This window comes from Actinia tenebrosa, unplaced genomic scaffold (genome assembly GCF_029948245.1).
Source record: "Actinia tenebrosa isolate PJP-AT-01 unplaced genomic scaffold, QUT_ActTen_1.0 PGA_scaffold2__45_contigs__length_23673736, whole genome shotgun sequence".
In the NCBI taxonomy this organism is placed as follows: Eukaryota; Metazoa; Cnidaria; class Anthozoa; order Actiniaria; family Actiniidae; genus Actinia; species Actinia tenebrosa.
The window spans coordinates 10,720,104-10,737,024 of record NW_028292579.1 but is presented as its reverse complement, the minus strand read 5'-3'; the positions used below and the strand labels follow the sequence as shown (position 1 = coordinate 10,737,024).

Below are 16,921 nucleotides of genomic sequence, written 5' to 3'. Positions count from 1 at the left end.
AGTAATTAATATGCATACATTCATGTTTTGACTCCCCAACAGCTTCTGTCTGAGGCAAACGGCCGAACAAACAAGATATTTTGAAGACTGTTTTGAACAGTTAAAATGGACGACCCATCTTTCTTTAAAGTCGAACTGGACGAAGAGGAAGCTAAGAGGAGTATATTAATAACGGATGTGCCTGAAAATGTTTCTCCTAAAGATGTTGTTATTCACTTTCAAAAGGGAAGTAATGGCGGAGGCGAAATCTTGAATATTGATGATCTTGGCAATGAACACCGTTATTCGTCTGTCGTCTCTTCATTTTTGGAGGCGAGTTCTTCCTCTTTATTTTTGAGGTAACGTTCTACAGGAGACAACACACGTTCGTGCGCTTCAACTGGCGATTTCAATCCAGAAGCATTATAAATAGAAAGAATATTCCTTTTTGAGCGGGGAACACCAGTAAAAGTACTTGTTTCACTTTCTTTTGAATCTTTCTTTGGAGATGGTCTCCTATTACCAGGCTTCATTTCAGGAGTTGGGAGTTTAGAAACCATGTTTATATAGAATTAATCTTCTATGGCCCTAAGGAAAGTCTACAGTCAGAGTTTCAAAATCTTCTTCACGCCAGTATTTCATTGTTTTGTCATTTGTGAAACCATTTCTTCTAAATTCAGTTGCATATCTGGCTTAATCTGGATCAATATCTTCGAAAAATTGCTTAATTGAACGGCGATCTGACATCTTTGCGATGGGGACTACGAGTATTCAAGCTGGACAAAAGTGCCAATGCATTACAAATGTCGAAGTTTGATGCGCCAAACATCAAAGTTTTAGGCGCCAAATGTCAAACTTTGGTCGTCAAAAGTTAACATACCGCCCCCAATTAGGGGCGTTTTTCTTTAGAGGAGTTTCCGCTTAGGTGAAAGCGACGGTATATAAGCTGATACGCATATATGCATCAAATATTTCTGAAATGAGAGTTCGTACCACAATGTATAGGTATTAGACATTTCTGGAATGAGTGTTCGTACTACACCAGCGTGTTACTGTGGCCGGAGCTACATCAGATCCCCTGCCTGTCGGTTCCGGGGTTCCTCAAGGCTCTATTTTGGGACCAGCTTTGTTCCTTCTGTTCGTGAACGATCTCCCAGAAGTAGTCGAGTCCAGCAACGTTGCCATGTATGCTGATGATACAAAAATCTACAAAAATGTCAAGTCTCTTCAAGATGCTGCGTCGCTACACACCGATTTAAACAGCCTGCACGTTTGGTCTTCGTCATCCGGTCTCACGTTCAATGAGACTAAATGTAAGGCGCAAAGAATAACAAGAAAAATCAGACCCGTGGAATCTACCTACAGTCTCAAGAACTCTGAACTCGTATCCGTCAAAGCTGAACGCGATATAAATTTGATGTCATCAAATCCGAATTCAATAACTATTTTATTATACGATATTCAAATGAGCGCCCATCAGCCTTCGTACAATATTCTCATTATTCACTATTCTACATGGGGGAAGCTGTTGAATGACCCGGAAAAAAAATTAATAGTTTGAGTGCGGCTTTGAAGATTTAAAGGTTTTTTTCATGCCATAAGCAAATGACTGTGACGAGGCATTTATGTTAATTTGTTATGCACTTGTAATTCGAAACAACACCGGCTACTGGTTGTATCGTCGTGTACGGGAATTGTCAGGGGAATTCTATTCAAATTCAAATTGCAAGTAATCGGCTAGTAATCGTACCCTACGATGGCATAAATTAAACTATAATAAATATTTATGTGCACGCGCTGATGATACATCGTTTAAATATGACTAAAAACTGAGACCACCCAACCGAATTCACTTCGTGGTCTAGGGTTAGGGTTAGGGTTAGGGTTAGAGTTAGGGTTAGAGTTAGGGTTAGAGTTAGGGTTAGAGTTAGGGTTAGAGGGTTAGGGTTAGGGTTAGGGTTGGGGTTGGGGTTGGGGTTGGGGTTGGGGTTGGGGTTGGCATTGTAGTAGTTCTTTGGTGCCGAAGGTACCGAGTTCGATTCTTGGTGTCTTCACTTAATTTTTTTTCTAAGTGAGGAGAACCAAAATTTCTAAGTCCCACTCGTGTGTTTGGAAACCTATGACGTACTTCGTTAATCCGTACACGACGATAGTACCCGGCTACTATTCGAAAACTAACTTAAAATTATTTTTATAAGAGCAATGTTAAAGCAATGATGTATTTCAAATATGAAATATACTTGTATATTCAATGATTTTTTCAGGGGCATTGAACAGCCTATTCCATGTAGAATCAATATGTTATATATCCATATTCTTATAACGGCTTAAGTTTGAATTAAATTCATAAATCTTAAACTATACTGATAATCATGTTGTCCTCAAAGAACTGCATAATGAGTACTAGACATGCCTAGAAAAAATTGTTACCTCTGGTATTCTTGTTCCAATAGGGTATAGCTGTACGGTGACTTCTTTTCCCTTCATGATATGTTGAATCTCAAGGGCGCTTTCTACAACTACTTGAAGTAGGTCGTAAAAAAATAATGTACCCTATTGGTACCTGAGGCTCTGTTCATAGGGACTAGTTCTCTTGTGGAGCCAAGAAGAACTAGCTAAGAACTGGAGCAAGAGATCAACATTATTTTGTCATCTCGGGGAACGAGCGCAAATGATTGTTGTAGTTGATCAGGCGGTCCTAGTTTCAGTTGTTTATTGGCGAACAAAGAGCTATCATTTCACGACAATTTCATAAAAGAATTGAAACCACAACGCACCATTTCACCCATAGGTATTCGTTATAAGAAAAGTTAGAATTTTAAATGTATTGCTAGTCCATAACGTAGCTAGGGAAGCAAAAATTCAGAGTATTTTTTTCTGACTTATGGACGAAAGCTTCGCATTAAAAAAACTAACCTAAACGTCGTGGACACGACATTTTTCAAGAATCAAATTATAAGGGGACGTTTAACAGATACTGGTCTAAGAGTTTCGTCCCGGACGACTTCATCCCGGTTCCCATATAAATTTCTTTGTATTCGTTTGCATGATACCAGGGCAAAATTTCATTCCTGTATACAAGTCAATTCCGGAATGATATTCCATACCGATACATTGTGGTACGAACACTCATTCCAGAAATGTCTGATGCATATATGCGTATCAGCCTACATAAGCTTTAACTCGTTCTGTGAATTTTTCTTAATATATACGGTAGGACATTTCATTCTCGTTCCGTAACGAACTCATTCCGGTATCATGTGAAACGGCCCATTATGAAAAACAACGCTAGACTGTCTCCCCTCACCCCCCACCCCCCCCGGCCCAAAGTACAAACCTACTCGATCTCTTGGTGACGTCACCAGTTCAACTGTAAGTACAACCCCTATAAACTCAATGTCTGGTCCTTATGCGTCCTTAAAGGGCCACTTGGACGAAAATCGAACAAATTTCAAAACAAGTTGAAACTTTCAATAAGGAATCCTTGTGACCTCATTAATAACAGGTGTAAATGATTTCTTCGTATTCCAAGGGGAAGATCGAAAATTTGACGCTTTTTTTCCGTCCGCCATTAAAATCGTTGTATCAAGCAATCGGCTCAGGGAGAATGGGTCGAGTCGGAGTTGTGACGTCATTTACTCAACCAAAATCAAAACACTCGTGGCTAATGTATATGGAAAATTTGACAACTAGGGAAAAACTCTATCTTAAGGTATTCAAAATCGAAAATTTATTAGCCGCTGCTTCTCAAATTGAAGTATGCCATCTGCCCGTTGCGTTGTATACGGTTGCAGCAATGTTTCTGATAAAAAATCGGGAATATCAGTCCATTACTCACCGATCAGTAAACCAGAGTGTGACCGATGGAAGCGGTTCGTGCGCACCCATCGCGTGAACTTCAATCCTACTACACGATTTGTCATTTGTTCCGATCATTTTAAAGACAGCTGTTTTTCGAGAGCTTTTCACCAGGATGGAAGTCGGCGCCAGCTGGAAAAAGGAGCAATTCCGACCATCTGGGTTCGTGAAACTTCCAAAGAAGAAGCTGTTAGTGACAGAAGCCGCCGTCAGGTGAGTACAATTCCCCCAAACCGCAATATAAGATCTTGCGCAGAAAAATACTGAACGATCAGCCAAACGATATACATTAGGACAAACTTATTTTTCAAGAATCACATTTGTTTGCCTTATATAGCAACTAAAATGCTGATAAAATCCCTGAAATTCAGTCAAAGCAGGTCGTGGATGTCGCCATGCGATAGTTTTCGCACCTCATGAGCTGAGCAAATTTGCGAATAAATTATGATATCCGTGTTGAAAATATTTCGAAGAAAACAACCCGAGATAAATATCCGTTTTCTTGTTTGTTTGTGAATTATTTTGTGATTCTTTTGGAGAGCGTTGGAGTAAAATTCGATGTCACCCTATTCATAACTAATGCGGGGTTCTCCCTTACAGTCACTCAAAAAAATTCTTCATGAGTACGATCAAGTTCAGACTTCAAGTTCAGACTTGAAAACAGATAGTGAGCCTACCGACCAACCTACCGTCGCAGAGTTGAGTGAACAGGCAACAAACGCCACTGAAAATTCAGGAGAACTTGAAAAACATATTGAAATGGCTTCTGTTGAGCAAACAGAAATTCCAGATCAAGAAATGAGCAATGTTCCTGAAGGACAGCTAGACACTAGTCACCTACAGCCAGCAGAGTTGAGTGAACAGGCAACAAACACCACTGAAAATTCAGGAGAACTTGAAAAACATATTGAAATGGCTTCTGTTGAGCAAACAGAAATTCCAGATCAGGAAATGAGCAATGTTCCTGAAGGACAGCTAGACACTAGTCACCTACAGCCAGCAGAGTTGAGTGAACAGGCAACAAACACCACTGAAAATTCAGGAGAACTTGAAAAACATATTGAAATGTCTTCTGTTGAGCAAACAGAAATTCCAGATCAAGAAATGAGCAATGTTCCTGAAGGACAGCTAGACACTAGTCACCTACAGCCAGCACAACCCTCTGATGACTCGGGGAATACACAAAGGGTAACACTTACACATTGAGATCCTCACTTTTGAACTAAATTATTCAGTTTATGTTATTCAAGAATTTTCATCAATAATTATCAATTGCTTTTTATGACATAATCTGCAATTAACCATTGCAATGTAAATGCTCAAAATTTATTATGAATTACTGGATTGTTTTGTGTTTTGCTGACATTTCTTGTCTTTTTAAGTTTAAACTGCCAATAGGAGTAAATAAAACAATATTGTTGGATTGATTTTTTCCATATGTATATTTCATAGGAGACACAATTGGAGAAGACATATTGCAAGCAATGTCTTGAACTAAAACCAAACGTTAGAGCACTAAAACTCAGGTTAAACAGGTTGGAAACTACAAATTCCCTAATTACTGAGGCACTGGCAAAAGCAACTAAATCTTGTGCTACAAGGACTATAGGTATACTATGCTTTCATAGACTATCAGTTTCAAATGTTACTGTTCTTGTGTTTCAAATTTTTTCCATTCTTTTTATTACAGACTGTCAGACTGAAGATGTGTATATAGCTGAGGATGAAGAAAGTGATCAGGAAATGTTATCTGATGATCAAGAGGACATGTCTGATGAGTATGATGAAGAAATGAAGGAGGAAATAGAGGATGAGGTGAAGAAAGTCATGGAATGTACTGATGATGCCCCCATAGAGGATGAACCAGCAGATGGAATTGAGATAGATGATGATTCAGACTCTGACAAAGAAAACGTAAATGATAGGTAAGAAATGATAGATTTTCATTTGCCATATTGTACTGCTGGGCTAGTTATTCATTTTGATTTCTTTGTTAGATTGCGTACTGATGGAAAAGACTGCCGCCAACAACCCAAGGCTATTGTTTTCCTATCACATCTATTGATGCTTTTCCAAATCTGCCATCTTTGCAAGTCCCCAAACCCATCTGTCTCTACGATTCAGTCAGGCACAATGGTAACTGTAGAGACCAAGTGTAAAAGCTGCGAAAAGACTAATGTATGGTCAAGTCAACCTTTATTGATTGGAAAGTTCCCTGCTGGCAACATACTGCTGAGTTTTGCAATACTCACAGCAGGTGCTTCAGTGAAGAAAGTTCTACAAGTGCTGAGACATATAAATATTTTGATTTATAATGAGTCCACATACTACTATCATCAGAAGCACCTGCTACTTCCATCAATAGTCACCTTCTGGAGGAGTTACCAAAGAAATATTTTTAATCAATTAGATGGTGTTCCAGTTGAGTTAGCCGGGGACGGGCGGCATGACAGTATGGGTCATTCTGCAAAGTATGGAACATACACCATCTTCTGCTGCACAATTGGTCTGATAATAAATATAGTTCTAGTTCAGGTTAGTTCTATGTCACCGAAGTCATTGTTCATTACACAAAGACATGTGATAGACCACTTTATTCTTTGTGTAATGAATGTTCTGGTTGAGTTATAGTGACTATTAACAGTTTTGTATTTCTTTCATGGTTTTAATGCATTCTCTCTATTGTGAATCACACAAATATAAAAAAATGTTACATGACAAAAAGTAACCAAGCTAAAACAAAAGAAAGTACCGGTAGTCAAAATTATGCAAAGCAATGAGGGCAGTAAATATGAAAATAAAGTATAGTACTGAAGAAAAAAGGTGGATAAATGTGTATACCAAAAATGTCAAATTTCTGATATTTCTCATTATTTTTATTTGTTTTTATCTTAAAAGGCAAATGAAGCTGGTAGCAGTGCAGCAATGGAATTTCTTGGCCACCGACGGTCTATCTTATATTTGCTAACTAAAGGCATGATAATAAAGCAATATATCACTGACAGGCACACATCCATCACGAAGTGGATGAAAGAGGAATGCCCAAAGATATGTCAGCAAATGGGCAAGCCTAAGATTAATCACTTTTTTGATCTTTGGCATGTTGCAAAAAGTAAGTAGAATGTCTATGAAAACATACAAATAATAAACAAACAAACAAACAAACCAATGAAATGAATGAATAAATGGATGAAATGAAAAGAAAGATTTTTTCAACTAATTATGCAGAAGAGAAAAAATAAGTGGGAAAATAACACAGACATGTTAAAGGTCTGTTGTGACAAGAATTAAAAATTTCTTCATAGCCATTATGTATGTGAATCATTGAGAATGATATCATTGCTCTTATATAATAATCATGCTCTATAATTTTAGAAATAAAGAAGAAAATGCTGAAGTTAAGTAAAGAACGTGGTTGTGAGATTATTGGTCGCTGGTACAAGGCCTGCATCTCCCACTTCTACTGGTCTGCCATTTCCACACCAGTCCTTCTGGGAGAAGTTAAACTGGCTAAATTTCAAAGCTTTTTATTCCATATTATAAATAAACACAAGGATCTTCCAAACAAAATTTACAATAAGTGCAAACATGGAATCATCACAGTTCCCAAAGCATGGATGTTAAAAGGTATATAGTATAAAGTATAATGTAAATATAATCCTTGCAAAATAGATGAGACTAAAAAAATGGAAATTGACGAAAACTAATTGATGCTACTTCCAGGGTCAGAAGCATATGAAAAGCTCTATGATGCTCTTACAAAAGACAGTTTATGCAAAGCAATCAAGCAAGTATCAACTAATGCTCAAACAAGCTGCCTTGAGGGCTATCACAGTGTCATTAATCATTTTGCTCCAAAGATGTATGCATTTTCTTATCTTGGCATGTATAGCAGGTATGATACAAGAAATACTTCCTTTGATAAACCTTTAGGGACTATTCATTATTTATTGGAGGGGGATGAGTGAAAATGGAGTCTTCAAATTTTTCCAAGCCTGAAAAGTGTTTTTATCTATTCAGGATTATTCAAAGGAGTTACTTTTCTCCTTCCTACTATAGTTACCAACATATAAGAAAAAACAATGTATAAAGAATGAAAACCTCTTTTCAAAAATGTCCTACTCAATTATTCCTGTTAAAGAGTTCATCTTGCTAACCTTTGCCTGAAACAAAAGGAAAAAAAAAAGAATCAAGCATATTTTCCACTTTCTTTGAAGGACAATACTAGCTGCACTGCATTTCAATTACAATCTTCAACGTGATTCAAAAAAGGATGATCACGGAAATCCAAAACTCAAGGTCAAGTACATAAAATACAAATATGGCGAGGGAACAGTGAAGGAATCAAAAGTACCACAAAATTATGGTAGGCATCACTCAGGAAAGACACATCTGTAAAGAGACCAGTTTTATGTTTAATAAATGCTGCTGTGTTTTATGATCCCAGATTTATTGCACAGGCTTAGCCTGAGCATATAATTATGAAGAATGTACATTACCAATGTTTCAAATACCAAAAATTATTATGGTCTCTGTGAACAGCTTACTTATTATAACCAGGCTAAGCCTCTGGAAATAAATCTGGAGACATAAAATACAGCAGTGTCTATTGAACATGAAACTAGTCTATTGCTGTTAGTAAATATTTTTTTGATTATGTGATGGCATTAATGAATCAACACATTAATTTCTAGACTACATAAGTGATATCTACAGGACGTTGATAGAAACACCAAAAGCGGAGTTAAAACAAGTCAGAGACGAACTTGAAGAAAGTGTCCCTCAGCCATTGCATTCAATGTTAGACAAAGAGGACAAGGAAGCAGCGTTAAACAGATATAGACAAAGGAAAGAGAAAGAAACACAGATTTGTCCACCTACGTGCACAGGTAATTAGTGAAATCTAACATTTGTATTAATTTTTGATTGCACAAGATTATCAAGCTTTATTTATTTGTTTAGATGAAGAATTGCAAGCATTGCTCCAGCCAAGACAATCAGCCAGAAAAGCACCTAGCTGCAAAAATTGTGGCAATCCAATGAAGGGCCACAAGAGAGGGCAGTGTTCCAGCTCTAGCTGATCTATTACTCTATGCATTTATATATTGCATTGAAATTTGTCTTTCTTACAATTCTGTTATAGAGTACAAACACTAAAAGTGAAAACAGCACTGATTTAACAACAGCACTATCTAAGTTGCACACTTGGGATAAGCAACAAATGAGCCACATGTTTATTGGTGTTTGCACTCATTACAGGAGCAATTTTCATTTCATCTTTTACATAATATATTTATCACTTACGACATTTGATTTTATTCAGTTTCTTCATCGAACTGTAACTCTTCGTCCTCAAATTCTGAATCGGTATTTGTTTCTTCCTCTTCTTCATCTTCCTCTATAAACCCTTTATATGTCCCATGTTCTGAGGGAAATTCTGATCGTATGGCATTATATACGCAACAGGGCAAAGGCAGTCTTCTTAGATTACCGTCGTATTCCCATATGAGGCGATAAAATTGACGGTACGCAACTGATCTGAAAAATCTACAAATTAGGATATCAATTACTGTAATATTCATTAAAGATTGTTCACTATATATTATATATATAAGTATATACGTAGTAATTCACGCACTTACCGTGCTTCTGGTACTAGCCCTTGCTCTCTCATAACGACGTAACTTCGTCGTTTACGCGTCTTGAGACCAATTGCAGCCGTCTCTAAAACCCACTTGTCAAGGCATACGGACCTAAATCCAGGATGTTCGGTTATACAAGGAAGTTCTTCTTCAAAATCTTCCAATTTCTCCCTACAACGGTCAATGTCTTGACAACAAAAACACTCTGCTTGATTGGTGATCAAAGTCAGTGAACAAGCGGAGCAACTGCACCTACAGTACAAATATAAGAAGAATAGTTTGAGTCTTGATTAAAAGCATTGCACGATTTGATAACTGGTATAGCCAGGTTAATGTTTATATATCTTACCAGTGATTAAGTTGTATTTCCTTTGCAAATCGTTTCTTTAGCATTTCTTCTTCTTCCAGTTCTATCTCGAGTTCCCTCTGGTAAACAACATACTCTTCTTCGGTAGCAATCGGCTCTAGCTCCTCAGAATAGTTAAATTCATCAAATCCATGACCTTCCATGGTTTTCGAATACCAAATTTCACAAAACGACTATTATTCTTAAGATTGCGCTTACAAAAAAGCAAAAAAAACCTAAGCAGATACAAGAAGAAATGTATGGTGTAAACGCTGCTTCTACAAACGGGTTGAGTAAATGACGTCACAAGGAGGTTTCCTACGGAAGACCGCTGGCCGAATTGACTTTTGGCCGTGAACGAATAAATCAATGGCGGACACTTTTAAGACCTATTTTTTTGAACCAATATTCACACAAAAGGTAAATTTAAGGTTCGGATATTGTTTAATTAGTTCTATTGATTGTTTTGGAACCGTTTGTAGTCGCATAGAGGGGTTTTGAAATTTGTCCGAATTTTCGTCCAAGTGGCCCTTTAAGAGGCAATGTCTGTAAAAATCAAACATCCGGCGGCCAAGTTGAAAAAATCGATTTGGTCCATATTTGGTCCAAAGACGTGAAATACCACCTAAATAAACGTACTGATGTTTATTTTGAAAAATTTCACTTTTATTTTGAGAAAATCGAGAAAATCCATTTTGGCCGTCGGCGCCCTCAATTCAGCTTAAATTCGAGGTCAAAATGATAGGTCTGGAAAAAGCGCTCGCGTATAAAAATGAAGCAAACTAAAGAAGATCTGTTTTTGGAAATATGGTAAAGGAAAGATTAATGCTTATTTTAAGCTAAATATGAATAGGGAAACGCGATCTAATAAGTCGTCAGGGACTATTTACAAACTACATTTTTCGGGTTTTCAGAAACTTTAATTTCACCCTTAGTTTGCAAAGCGCATTTTCATGTGCACCGGGTGTTCGGATTTATCTGAAATTCCAACCATAATACCTTCGAATGTTAAGCTAAATCATATGTAAAATTCAGCTTGGGTTATTAAATGAGCGCGATATACGAAACTCTCGAATTCGGATAAATTTGGCTTGTTAGGGGCTTGCATCCAATCATTCCAATGAAACCAGTTCAAGGCAGACAGAGCTAACCGGCCTATATTTTCAAATATATTCAGTTCTGACATTTGATTTAATAACTTTATTTGTTGAATATTGAGTGCAATATATTGTATTTCTTTGCTTTTTTTCGACATTAGTACGTTTAAAATACTGTGAACCTTACTACCACTTCGAAACAAGCATGTAAACACATGCGACGGCACGACTTATATGATAATTTACAAACGCCCAAATAACATATAGTATAAATTAGTACTTTACGAGTTCTAAAAAATTGTTAGATTTATGTCAAAACCAAGGCTTAAAAAACCACAATATAACTGGGTGATCCGAACCAAAAGATAAATTGCTTAAATGTTTAAACCTAGTACTGAATTTCGGGGTTTTATAATTTTTGCTCGCCGTATACTGACCTGAGACAATGCGTATATTACCTTTAATCCAACTCACTTTTCAACACAGAATGACAAGTGTTCTACGGTTCCTTGCAGAGGTATTTGGAAATTGCCTAATTTCGCATCAAAGTATTTTCTTTAGATTAAGATTTCATTTTGAGGAAGCCCGAGATTAATTTTCACAGCCTTTTTCATTCTGCTTATGGACCTTCCAGACTTCGTTGTAATAATACTTGCTTCAGTATCGATAATGGCAATGCCGGAATGGCGTTAATGGAATCTCCAATCTCTTGAAAAATCCCACTATCCGCGATTGGTTTCACGTTTAAAATCCAAGTTTTTGTTTCAACAATTAGATTCCGACGAAAAAATTACATGGGCAATTAGCAAAAAGATATAACATGTCACAAGAGGTCCTACGGCATAGTTGATGTCGAAAATGAAGTGGAACTAATACTTGCTCGTTGCTCTATATTTTCGATATCACCAAGCCTTTTAAATGATTTAACAATTTGCCCTTTACATCGCTTTACGCTTGGTTTCGGATGGTATCGCTGTTCTCGGAAGTGTCAAGTTCCTTCTGAAATTTCGAATCACAATAGTTCAAATCCAAGAAAATGGCCTAAAGGAGAGCGAGGAATTGGAAAGACGTTCTCTGAAGTAATTCTGGAAAAAACCGGAAAATTTATAGCAGTTAGTTCAGGTGAGTCAACCTATAAGTACATATCATATAAACATTATCTAGGGGGTAAAAAAAGGGATCATTTAGCACATTTCAACTGCTTCCCTCAAATATTTCTCGAATATTTATTTATGGCTTTCCCCGGCGGATCGCGCTATATCCTGGCGTTCGGCTCAGTCCCGTCATTTGCACGAGATCTTCGATTCGGTCTAAAGTATTGGCTTTAAATTGCACTTGTTTTCATATCCTAATGTATTTAGAATATAATCGGTGGCTTTTCTGAAATGGCATTTTTTGTTTTTGTAACAAAACAACCAGAATTGAAATGTAACATGAAGATCGCGCTAGATAAGCCGGTGTCGCCTTAGCTAATTGATTATTTGTTTACCGACTTTCATTTTTGGCGGGAAAAAAAAAAAAACCCTACAATAAATGGCAATACAAGGGAAAAGCTCGATATAGGATCTTTTGAACAGCCGGCCTATAAGTTTAGTGAAAGTAGCTTAGCTAATCCCGCGAGCACATTTTCCCGCTATCCGCGATTGGTTTCACGTTTAAAATCCAAGGAATAAGAAAGCGCTAAAAATTAAAACAATTTTACATCAAGCCGGTGTTACTAATCATTGCAAGGGAGTGGGCTACCCAAAAGTGTGACCAAATATAAAAATCGTACCTTTTTTCCTGCGGGTGAAAATGAATAAGTCTTATTTATCTAATTATTTGATAGTTTTTTCTTTCGATATCAACAAGCTAATGTTTTGCACCTAGTCCAGGTGCCTTAATTGTACAGTCCCCCCCCCTCTTCTGGTCAGGACTTCGATAAGCCACTATTGCACGCTTCAGCGTTCCTTTCCATTCGGTCTAAGAAAAGCCGACCACTTCGTTAACAAGAACTAAGCAAGTCACCCGACAATCTCAGTCATGCTCGTGTCGAACTTTCAAGACATTTGTAATGTGAGGGTCACTGTCTGAACTACACAGTCAAGTTCACCGAAAAGAACATACTTAAACATGATTTAACGACCCATTCTGTTCAGTTCACATTTGTTTTGTTTTATCCGGAGAGCTGGAGAGGTTGTAGAAAATCTTGGAAGCGAGTTCAGTGAGGATCAAACACTTGGTAATTATGTTGAATATCTCTTTGCCTGTAAAGTCGACGATCTAAAGAATATATCCGCCTTTGCCATCAATTATTTTGAGCTGTAGGAGCAAAGGTTTACCATCGAGTCTAATCGATCAATGTATGGCTTCTTCAATTTCACTTTTATATCGGACGTAGGAATTTCAAAGTAATGGGAGATTTCTTGAAGCATTTTCACGGAAAACCTGTGTAGTTTCGAGCTTGCTGAAATATCACAAATGTTATGTACGTCGTACACTATAGGGTGAGATGGAGATGCTTCTTCTACGACTTCAGCACGAATTTGACTGAGGGTTTCCTCTCTTTCTATATTCTCAATATCTTCGTCATCAGTGTCTGTATCATCTTCGGTGTCGTGGTTTTTCGCATTTGCTTTCAAGCGAAAGAAGAAATTTGAAATTTGCTGTGGCGTCAGAAACTCGTTCCCTTTGAAAATACGTTCTCCTTCTTCATTTTTTGCTGTTCGCATTTCCTTTGCAACCGTCTTGGGATCTTTCTTGTGACCAGATATTTCTCCAATTCTAAACGATTTGACTAGGTAATCTTTCTGTTTGGAAGAAAAACGTTTCTTTCTTTGGGTCGACTTAAGCGCCCATCCCATCTTGAAACACGGTGGTGCATGGATTTTCAGCGTCAGTAACGGCACCACCAGCAATTTCATCTGTATTAGGAACTGAGGAAATACCTTCTTCAAGCTTCATTGAGTAACCCAACATTGCCTTATCTAGGAATGTTATCTGTTCAAGAACTCGTTTATGGGACCCACAATCTACATGATGCTCAAGAGCTGAATAACGTTGGTAAGATTTGACACACCCTTCCTCCGGACAAGAAAAAAGTTGAATAGAATCTTTTTCTTCGGAATTATCGGATGTGTCATCACCAGAGCCTTTATTTTCCTTGGATTGTTTGGCTTTCTTTTGCTGTCTTGGCTTTACCTGGACGAAACCTGCGGTGGTACCATTTGTGCCATCTTGATCTTCAGTAGCCAGTTTTGGTATAGCATTATCTTTGGGAACGTCGAATTCTTTCCATAGAAGAAATTTGCCTGGGCCAATGCCATAAGCTTTCCACACTCGCAATCCTTTCTTCTCGTACTTGATGTTGTTAATAAGACTAACTCCGCTCCATTTCACTGTTAGTATGGATGGAGGGGGACTGCCCAGCGATACTTTAACGCCATGAACACCACCACAAGACTGAATAGCCGTCTTCATCTGATGCGCTGTTTCGACATCTTGTCCTGAGTTAATGTAGAAATTAATGTGCGATTTTATGTTAGCCGCTTTTCTATCACATGGACCCTTTCCTCCTTGTGGATCGGAGAAATCTAATTGCTCCAGGGATATTCCATAACGATTTGCAACAACTTTAGCTCCTAACATGCTAAGGCCTGAGTGATAACAGCCGGCATTGTCTTGTCTGTAATAAATAGACTTGAGCGTCGGCATAACTTCTTTCAACTGATAGATTACATCATCCATTATGGCAAGTACTGCATGCTGAGCTGTCTTGAGTACACGCTGGAAAGAGATGAACAAAGGTGATCATTTGAATTTCTGGAACTTTACGAATAGCCACCGTAGCATGCCACGGAATCCCGCGCTTTGCAAACCAGTCGTTCTGACTTTCTCGAAACTTGCGTGTTAAGTACTTCATGGCCCAGTCTTGTACGAGTAAAACCGAATTTGGATCTAGTTTATCAAGAACACGAAGTCGGGCTTCATCTTGATTTATGGATCTCAGCAAGTGGGCTTTCCACGCCAGAATACTCTCATCAGCTTGTTTGATAATATATTCTATCTCTTCTTTGTCATCTGAACTGCACTTTACCTTAGGGCACTGTACCGAATCTTTAATTCCTTGTAGTACTTGACTGAGGATGGAACAGCGATCACACTGAAGCTCATGTGTGTGATCCTTACAAAGGGTTTGAAAATCTTTATCCTTAGGATCACTCAGTGAATAAGCAATACAATGATCAGCAACTTTAGAGGTCGCAGAGACATGTAGCTAACAAGCAAACAAACATTTAAATTAACATAATAAGTGGATACTGATTAAAATATATCGGCAAGGTAGTTAGGTAGTATTATTATTTTGCTAAAATGTCTCACGGTCAAAGAGCAAAGATCGAAACGATTTGCAGATTTCCCGCCAAGGGGCCAGGACCCACCTCGTGGCAACAAAATGGGCAAAAATGTTTTTTCCTTCCTTCCTTCCTTCCTTCCTTCCTTCCTTCCTTCCTTCCTTCCTTCCTTCCTATAAACATACCATGAAAAATGAAAAACCATGTTGCTAATGATTATACATGCGCCTCAATGAAATTAGACTATTATGACTTACCTTGTAGTCTACTTTTAAGTAGCGTTTGGATGACCTCAGTTTGTCTTTTTGGAGCTTGGCCCATGACATTCCCATGCCTCTATCTCCCAGACTTTCAACCATTTGTTCTAAATCGTCAAAGGCTTGTGCGCCACATGCACTGAAATTGTCAAGGCCTTGCAACGATTTTCTCTGTGATGCTGAGCACACGTTTAGTATTCTGGGTAAAGTACTGCGGCTTAGAGAAGGAAAATCTACTTCACTACAGAAGGAATTGTACTGCTGAACTATTCTTTCGGGGATGATGGTTCGGATTACGTTTGGTACTTTGATCTCACTAGTTGAAAGTTTAAGAGTTTTCTCTCCAAATGGAAGCTCCTGTAAAATATGCGGACTGGTTATAAACGAAAGGAAATGCTCTAATTTTTCTGGAGCTACGCACATTCTTGTATGGATAGATTTTTCGACGGGTGTTCCTCTCCCATGTAGAAGTAAATGCTTCTTAGCGATGTAATATCTGTATTGTGTTAGGTCTGGTATCCATTTTTGTAGCGTTAGAAAATGAACTTTGTCAGCCATGATGGAAAGAATTTGACGGCGAACCTCCCAATTCCCTGCATTTTCGTAGCACTCGGCTAAAGCATCTAGTAAGGAAATGTCAATACTTTCGGCTTCATGTTTACTTGAGACGACGTCGCTTGATTTTACAGAGTCGAAAAGCATGTCCGGGTCGTTTGGTGCAATTTCCTTCATAACAGTTTCAACAACTTTCTTGGCTTTTTGGGTATATCTTCTCTTTGTTCTGCCAGATGCTTGATCCCAAGGCGTTTTTAAGACGCTACGAATTGGACTGACGTCACGCTTTTCTAAATATATATTTAATTGTCGTAAAGGTGTGGTCAAACTCATGCCATTGTCTTCGGAGCTATCACTGTCTGGTGGAATATAGATGCTTAATCGTTTTTCATCAGTTGAAAGACTTCCTGGGGTGTCATTACTAGCAACCTTCACGTCGCTAGAGCAATTGTTAGGCGTCTGCAACATATAGAACAGGAGAATTTTAAAATCATTCAAATAGCCGAAATATAATTCACAATAAAATAAACTATACTTAGAACAGTTTAAACTAAAAACACTAAAATAAAAATTCGTTTTAAAGTTTTGACGAATATATCAACAATCGGGGGTAGGCGGTAGCCCAGTAGTTTTGAAGAGGTAAATGAACATACCAATGCAAGTTTTTTCAAAAGAAAAGTAAATTCACCGAGTTTTTCTTCTTCAACTTCATCTTTGGTAGAAGGATCAATATCTGTCAACAATTGCGTCATATGGCTTCTTTCTTTACAAACAGCATCGAGAATTCGTCTGCAACTGCAACACAACCCTAAAAATTAAATTTTATTTTATTCCCTTGTGATTTTAACATGTACTA

The 16,921-nt window shown here is 37.8% G+C and overlaps 3 protein-coding genes across 5 annotated transcripts; 1 reads left to right on the top strand and 2 right to left on the bottom strand.

Moving 5' to 3' along the window:
• Positions 1-3,342: 3,342 nt before the first annotated feature.
• On the top strand, positions 3,343-9,794 carry LOC148909238 (uncharacterized). Of its 2 annotated transcripts, none has more exons than XM_089033820.1 (11): positions 3,343-4,050; positions 4,438-5,025; positions 5,290-5,446; positions 5,528-5,762; positions 5,835-6,372; positions 6,736-6,949; positions 7,213-7,464; positions 7,561-7,732; positions 8,055-8,203; positions 8,532-8,726; positions 8,800-9,794. In XM_089033820.1, the coding sequence occupies exons 1-11, from the start codon at positions 3,739-3,741 to the stop codon at positions 8,916-8,918; spliced, it is 2,931 nt and encodes a 976-aa protein (XP_088889946.1). In that variant the 5' UTR covers positions 3,343-3,738; the 3' UTR covers positions 8,919-9,794. The 2 variants fall into 2 exon arrangements, with proteins under 2 accessions (XP_088889946.1, XP_088889947.1); XM_089033821.1 differs by having other exon boundaries at positions 3,949-4,050; positions 4,772-5,025.
• Positions 7,349-10,327, bottom strand: LOC148909237 (uncharacterized). Of its 2 annotated transcripts, none has more exons than XM_089033823.1 (4): positions 9,829-10,327; positions 9,480-9,731; positions 9,142-9,384; positions 7,349-7,994 (listed from the first exon to the last, which is right to left on the bottom strand). In XM_089033823.1, exons 1-3 carry the CDS (start codon positions 9,987-9,989, stop codon positions 9,153-9,155), a joined length of 645 nt encoding a protein of 214 aa, XP_088889949.1. In that variant the 5' UTR covers positions 9,990-10,327; the 3' UTR covers positions 7,349-7,994; positions 9,142-9,152. The 2 variants fall into 2 exon arrangements, with proteins under 2 accessions (XP_088889949.1, XP_088889948.1); XM_089033822.1 differs by having other exon boundaries at positions 7,349-8,000; positions 9,829-10,316.
• Positions 10,328-13,748: 3,421 nt separating this feature from the next.
• Positions 13,749-16,398, bottom strand: LOC148909236 (uncharacterized). Its single transcript, XM_089034055.1, has 3 exons — positions 15,511-16,398; positions 14,839-15,177; positions 13,749-14,687 (listed from the first exon to the last, which is right to left on the bottom strand). The coding sequence occupies exons 1-3, from the start codon at positions 16,396-16,398 to the stop codon at positions 13,749-13,751; spliced, it is 2,166 nt and encodes a 721-aa protein (XP_088890181.1).
• Between the last annotated feature and the right edge of the window lie 523 nt (positions 16,399-16,921).

Bases quoted from the DNA above. Each gene is read 5' to 3' on its own strand.
- LOC148909238 (XM_089033820.1), top strand. From the start codon at position 3,739: ATGCCATCTGCCCGTTGCGTTGTATACGGTTGCAGCAATGTTTCTGAT. The intron at 5,026-5,289 runs GTAACACTTACA...TATATTTCATAG, and splicing joins ACTCGGGGAATACACAAAGG to GAGACACAATTGGAGAAGAC. The intron at 7,733-8,054 runs GTATGATACAAG...CTTTCTTTGAAG, and splicing joins TATCTTGGCATGTATAGCAG to GACAATACTAGCTGCACTGC.
- LOC148909237 (XM_089033823.1), bottom strand. From the start codon at position 9,989: ATGGAAGGTCATGGATTTGATGAATTTAACTATTCTGAGGAGCTAGAG. The intron at 9,732-9,828 runs GTAAGATATATA...TTTGTACTGTAG, and splicing joins GAAATACAACTTAATCACTG to GTGCAGTTGCTCCGCTTGTT. The intron at 9,385-9,479 runs GTAAGTGCGTGA...CCTAATTTGTAG, and splicing joins GGGCTAGTACCAGAAGCACG to ATTTTTCAGATCAGTTGCGT.
- LOC148909236 (XM_089034055.1), bottom strand. From the start codon at position 16,398: ATGAGTTTGACCACACCTTTACGACAATTAAATATATATTTAGAAAAG. The intron at 15,178-15,510 runs GTAAGTCATAAT...TTTGCTTGTTAG, and splicing joins ACTTAAAAGTAGACTACAAG to CTACATGTCTCTGCGACCTC. The intron at 14,688-14,838 runs GTACAAGACTGG...ATCTCTTTCCAG, and splicing joins ATCCAAATTCGGTTTTACTC to CGTGTACTCAAGACAGCTCA.